The 6,307-nt window shown below is 54.2% G+C and overlaps 1 protein-coding gene across 1 annotated transcript; it reads right to left on the reverse strand.

Annotated features, from left to right (window-relative positions):
* Positions 1 to 1,750: 1,750 nt before the first annotated feature.
* FZD7 (frizzled class receptor 7) lies at positions 1,751 to 5,408 on the reverse strand. The gene has a single exon (XM_075153470.1). It carries the CDS (start codon positions 5,396 to 5,398, stop codon positions 3,674 to 3,676), a length of 1,725 nt encoding a protein of 574 aa, XP_075009571.1. The 5' UTR covers positions 5,399 to 5,408; the 3' UTR covers positions 1,751 to 3,673.
* Positions 5,409 to 6,307: the final 899 nt, after the last annotated feature.

Here is a 6,307-nt window from a genome sequence, read left to right on the forward strand (position 1 = left end):
TTTCACCTGCAATCTCAAATTTTAAAAATCAACTTAAATCCCAGGATTTGGATAGTTTTGTGTAAGTGACTCTAAATCCAGAAGTACCTAATAGGAAATACTAAAATAAAAGCATTCAGCTTTAGTGGTTTCTGGTGGAAACAGAGACATTTCCTTTCAGATATGAATGTCTCGTGAACTAAAAAAAAGGTCTATTTAAGTTTTTCCACATATGGACAAAAAAGTAGCAATCACATCTAAATGCAGTTTCTCATCCAGCTAGCAAAGATGGGTGGTGAGTGGAGAGAAGAGCGGGGGGACAGGCCGCCTGCATGAACTGCGGGCTTAGCTGTCCATGATGTATTAAGGATTAATTGCATGTTTAGCGACGCAGCTGTGGCTGCACAGCACAGGGGCGTCAGTCACACCACTGCTCCTGTCGGTTCCCAGTCCTTCAGAGCGCGAGCTGTTTCAGCCGTTCCGTCGCTCCGGCCGGCACTGATGGATTAATGGGAGGAAATGTTTATAGAAAGGTTCAGGTTTCCTAAGTGAGTGGAATGAAACCCCCCTCAGCAGTGATCAGCGAGCTCATGTCACGGAGCAGTTTGAAGCAGCCTGACTCTCAGGAAAGCAAAGGCCTTTTCAAAAAGGAAACTTGACAAGTGAGCGATTCTGGGGAACAGCTAGAGGTGTTTTCAGATAAAAGATGTGGCCTTTCTAGAGAGGCAGCGTGAATGGGGCTGACTCTGAAAAGAACTTTAAATCAGTAGTTCGTACACTGTATATGTATAAAGTTATGTTTGAGAGCATGGTGTCCGAATAAAATAGTGCCCTGAGAGAAAGTGCAACTGTCGCACACTGCGCTCAGTAAATGAAACAATATTGCAGTGCAACCACAGCTACCGTAATGGCATCCAGCTAAGGCATCTTAGATCTCTGTTCTGTAACTTAAATTTTAGTATAGCCATAGTTTAAGGCAAAGGAAGGGTGATGAACCCAATAAATAGGCTTAAATCATTGTGAGAGAAAACCTGGAAACTATCATCATTTCACAGGTGTAAAATTCTGTTTGCTGGGGCCCTTTCCATGACTGTAGCAACACAGCTTGAGATCTAAACATTCATTTCAGTTTAAAAAATGAAATAAAATAGACCATTCCATTGAAGCTATCAGCTTTCAGATGACTGTGATAAGAAAGAATGTAGGCTTCAGGCTAGCTATTAAGATTAAAGTAAAATTCACCTGAACAAAACTGGAGGTAGCAAAGGTGCTGGGGGAGAAAAAAGCCAGTTCAAAACACTGGCCTTTGAAAGCTATTGAAAAGCACCTAGTCCTTAGTGTTTCCCTAAAACACTCCACCCGTCAAAGCAAGGATTTAATTTACAGCACTTGTAGCACCCTCCAGTTCTCAATCTCAAAGTCCTTTCAAAATGGGAAGAGCATTATCCTTATTTTCTAGATAAGGAAACTGGTTTATCAGCTTGCCCTCAGCAAGAGGCAGAGCCTGGAAGAAAACTTGGCTAGGATGCAAGTACCTCAAGTGAGGGCAAACATTTGAAACAGTCTCAAAATGTCATCTTCTATTGTGAGGGGATGGTACTCAGAAAGGCCAGTTTCAAGTCACAGCTGAGTTTCTGGTCAGTATATTCATAGTGTAGTCACCCAGAAGTCTCGCATCTCCCACCACAAAGTAGGGGGGAAGATGCCACTCACAGAGCTGTCCCCCCTTCTATGACCTGCCGAGTGTCCAGACTGAAAGAACTTCATTGCAGCCCTTGTATTAAAAATTATTTATTTAGTGATCTGTACATGGAGTGAAGCAGGGCCTCATACAGACCTTCAAAAAAATCAAGTAAAAACATAAATACATATTTTCTTACAAAAATGAGATTTACAAAATATACATACTGCACTTGTCTTACACGTTTGGTTTTTTTTATTTTTCTTCCACGTGCACATTATAAAAGACAAAAACCCAAGCCCAGCAAGTCTGAGATCAGATCTACTGAAGGATTTGGCTGATGGGCCCATTCCTCATGCCCAGACTACTGGTACGCCCTCAGACAGCAGCAGTCTGCCCCCTCACCCTGAACAGGTTTTTTCTTTTTAAGTTTAATTCCAGACACTTTTCCCCCCAAAAAATGAAGAGCAGCTATAGGGTGGAGACTTGCTAAAAATCCAGAATTTCCTATTTTGTCCTTAGGCAAGAATATACACACACACATATACTTATAAAAACAACCCTTCAGTGAATATAAAGGTAAAGTAGTATGCAAAAAATAAAATATGAACAAGTCAACATGAAAATTTCAGAATAGAAAAATCTATCACATTTCAAAAAGAAAAACGATGCATTTGGTGATTAGTTTTTGAATGTCTTTCCTTCCAAGACATGATCACGGGAAACTTAACCAGCTATATTTTAGCTGAAATGAGAAGGCTCCTCACTTGCGGTACCTGCTTGCTTTTAAACCCCAACCCCCTCCTGCACCACGAGTCATTGCCATGCAGTCCGGGGAACCTGAGGAGCAGGCAAAGGGTCCATCGTGAGCCAAAAGGATCCCTCCTGTCCCCAGAAACCGGCTGTGTATTGACTTTACCTGCAACGAGCTCACTGCAAAGCAGGAGAGAAAGCAGGTTTACGGGAAGCAAAGAAAAATATCGTATCTTTACGTTACATATTTTAATGGCTCTTGTTTTGGCAGGTGCTCTCGGTTACTCTCTTCTTGCCCTGTAAGTCTTGCGTTTCCTTCAGCTTAGAAAAGCGACCCATATCGAACGGTAGGAAAACATCCTGCCTTCTCCTCTTTTCATAAAAGGAATGTTTATTCCTGCGAGCTCCTCACATCCAAGGGTGAACCTCAACGACTTCTTTTTGTTAGTTTGCCCATAAAAACCGATCCCATGCTTATGCCTTTCTACATAGAAAACACTTTTGTTTCCCCCTTTGTCTCCTAGAACAAAGGCAAGGGGGAAAAGCCTTCTGCTGAAAAGCAACAAGTCATTTCTTTTCAGGGTCTGGAACAGCAACCCCCTCCTTCCCCACAGCAGCAAGAACAACAGACTGAGGGCCGAATTTTCACTCTAAAACAATTAAGACAGGTATCACTGAGGTAAAAAGGAACTTGTGAGTTGACAGAACAGAGGCATCTCACCAGCACACGGTCTGGGCTGTAGCTGGTTGCGCAGTACTCACGTGATGGCTCCGCCGAGCTGGAGGGAGCAGGCGGTGAGCCCAGGCTGGGGAGCTACCCTGCCTGCGCTGCAGTTTGACCCCAGCAGTTCAGAGAGGGTTTGACTACTTCTCAGCGGGAGCAGCTCAACAGATCTGGCTTCCCCTTTCTCTCATCCACAGCAAGACAGGATGTTTTTAGTCGGGTTGGGTTTTTTTCCCTGCAGAGGGGTGGTAGGAGAGAGAGGTAAGGGGACTTCCTGCGGGGGAAGGACTCTCCCATCCCACCAGTGGCTTCTTTTTCTGTGCTCTTCTACTTAGCTGGGCATAAGCACCACTGGACACAGTCCGTCTGATCCTTTATGCAAAGATTTTTTTTTTCCCAAACTTTCTGGGAGGAGAAGAAGTTTAGAAAAAGCCTCCCTTCCTCCCACTTCAGGGAGCCATTGCCTTCCTCTTCTGCTGTGTATCCCTCTCCTATGCGTGCGTGCGTGTGTGTGTGCCAGAAGGGGCAGGGGGGTCTCATACTGCTGTCTCGCCTTTGCTGCCGGTGCTGAGTCTGTGGTAGAAGCGTCGCCAGGACTGAAGGGTTTTGCCAGACCAGATCCAGAAGCCAGTTGTGATCCCAACAATCATGGTCATGAGGTACTTGATCATGAAGACCGTGAAGTCCGGGCTCATAGGGGCAAAGTGGCTGGGACAGGGCACGGCATAGGTTTTGCAGGTCTGGAGGAGCCACGTCTTCTCCCAGGTGCCACGGAAGGCCTGCTCATAGAAGTAACATGCCAGGACAATGGTGGCAGGCACTGTGTAGAGGACACTGAAGACACCGATGCGCACCATCAGCTTCTCCAGTTTCTCCGTCTTGGTGCCATCATGCTTCATGATGGTGCGGATGCGAAACAAGGACACGAAGCCAGCAAGCAAGAAGGAAGTGCCAATGAAGAGGTACACAAACAACGGTGCCAGCACAAAGCCCCGCAGCGAGTCCACGCTGTAGATACCTACGTAACACACCCCACTGAGTACGTCCCCATCCACCTGCCCCATGGCCAAGATGGTGATGGTTTTGACAGCGGGCACAGCCCAGGCAGCCAGGTGGAAATACTGGGAGTTGGCCTCGATGGCCTCGTGGCCCCACTTCATGCCAGCAGCCAGGAACCAGGTGAGGGACAGGATGACCCACCAGATGGAGCTGGCCATGCCAAAGAAGTAGAGGATCATGAAGAGAATGGTGCAGCCTTCTTTCTTGGTGCCTTGGGCCACAGTGCGGTAGCCGTCCTCAGAGAAGCGCTCCAGACACACCACCCGCTCCTCCAGCAAGAAACCTGCCGCGTAGGCCACTGCCACCATGAAGTAGCAGCCCGAGAGGAAGATGATGGGCCGCTCTGGGTAGCTGAAACGGCGCATGTCCACCAGGTAGGTGAGCACGGTGAAGAGGGTGGAGGCGCAGCAGAGCACAGACCACACGCCCACCCACAGCCGGGCAAATCGCACCTCCGCCTCCTTGAAGTACATGAGCCCGTTTGGCCGGGCTGGCTCGCAGGGGGCCCCACAGTCCCGTTCCCCCAGGAACCGGTAGCCCAAGTAAGGGGGCACTTTGAGCTGCCGGGGGCAGGAGAAGGAGAAGCCGGAAGGGGGCTGCGGCGGGGTGAGGAAGTCGGGGAGGTAGCCAGCCGTGGGGTGAGCAGTGGCCCCCCGGCCCGCCGCACCACCAGGCCCTGGCGGGGCATCCGACGTGTTCTGCCCCACGCAGATCTCGCCTGCGCCGTGGACGGGGAAGTTCTCGCAGCGGAGCCGCTCCGGCCACTGGAAGCCGAACTTGTTCATGAGGGCCTCGCAGCCCTGGCGGGCCCGCTCGCAGAGGGAGCGGCAGGGTGGGATGGCCTGCTCCAGCACGGTGCACACCGGCGCGTACATGGAGCAGAGGAAGAACTTGAGCTCGGCCGAGCACTGCACCTTGACCAGCGGGTAGAACTGGTGCACCTCCAGCCCCGCGTCCTCCTGGTTGGTGTGGCCCAGCAGGTTGGGCAGGATGGTCTGGTTGTAGGCGATATCCGTGCAGAGCGGGATGGAGATGGGCTGGCAGAAGCCGTGGTCCGGCACGGAGATGCCCTTCTCGCCGTGGTACTGCTGCGCCGCCGCGCCCGCGGGGGTCCCCAGCAGGGCGGCCAGCAGCGCGGCCAGGCCCAGCAAGGGGCAGCCGCCGGCGGCCGCGCCGCCGCCTCCTCCTCCTCCGGCCCGCATCGCCGGGGCGGCCGGGGTCCCGGGGAGCCGCGGGGAGTCCTTCACAGCCGGGCGGCGCGGCACCCCAGGGGCATCAGCGCCCGGAGGGCGGCGGCAGGGCCCCTTCCGCGGGGCAGGGGCGCGGCGGCGGCTCTGCGGCGGCGGGAGGAGCGCGGCTCCGCGCCGGACCTCCGCCACTTTCTTCGTCGGCTCCGGCGGGTGGGCGCTCGCAGCGCGGCGGCGGCGGCGCTTCTCCCGGCGAAAGTTTCCGGAGCCGCTCCCGCCGGAGAACGCGGCGGCGGCGGCGGCGAGGCAGGAGACGCGCGAAAAGCCCGGCGACGGCTCTGGCCAGCTCCGCGCAGGGTCCCGCGGCGGCGGCGCGGCGGAGGCACTGCTCCCCGCCCGTCTGCGCGGCCCCGGCGCCGGGGATTTAGGTTACGGCTAAACGGATTATTACCGCGCCCGGCTGAGCCGTGTATTTTACTCCGGGGCTTAAATAACTTTTAAAATCCAATTACTGCGCGATCCTCCCCGCGGCTCGGCTGGGCTCAGCTCCCGACGGGCGCCGCTGCGGGCTGTGCGTCCGGGGCAGCCGTGCGCCTCGCTCCGCTCCGCCCGCGGCCCCGCCGCCACCGCCCGCACCACGGCTGCCGGCCCGCGGCCGCGCCGGCACAAAAAAAGACACATATACGCGCGGGCGCGCCGCGGGGCCCCGCCCCCGCCGCCGGCCCCATTCACAAACCGCGCCGGGGGCGGGGCCTCGCGACGCGCGCCCGCCAATCGCCGCGCAGGGGGCGGGGCGGGCGCGGGGGGAGGGGAAGGGGGGGAGGAGCCCGCGCCGGGGGAAAAAAAAAAAGTTGCGAACAACTTTTTCCCATCCCCGCCGGGGCGGGCCGGGGCCGGGGCCGGGGCGGGGGCGGCCGGGAGGGG

Source organism: Calonectris borealis, chromosome 6 (assembly GCF_964195595.1).
Source record: "Calonectris borealis chromosome 6, bCalBor7.hap1.2, whole genome shotgun sequence".
Lineage (NCBI taxonomy): Eukaryota > Metazoa > Chordata > Aves > Procellariiformes > Procellariidae > Calonectris > Calonectris borealis.

What these genes read in the sequence shown, in the direction of transcription:
- FZD7 (XM_075153470.1), bottom strand. Translation starts at nt 5,398, where the DNA reads ATGCGGGCCGGAGGAGGAGGAGGCGGCGGCGCGGCCGCCGGCGGCTGC.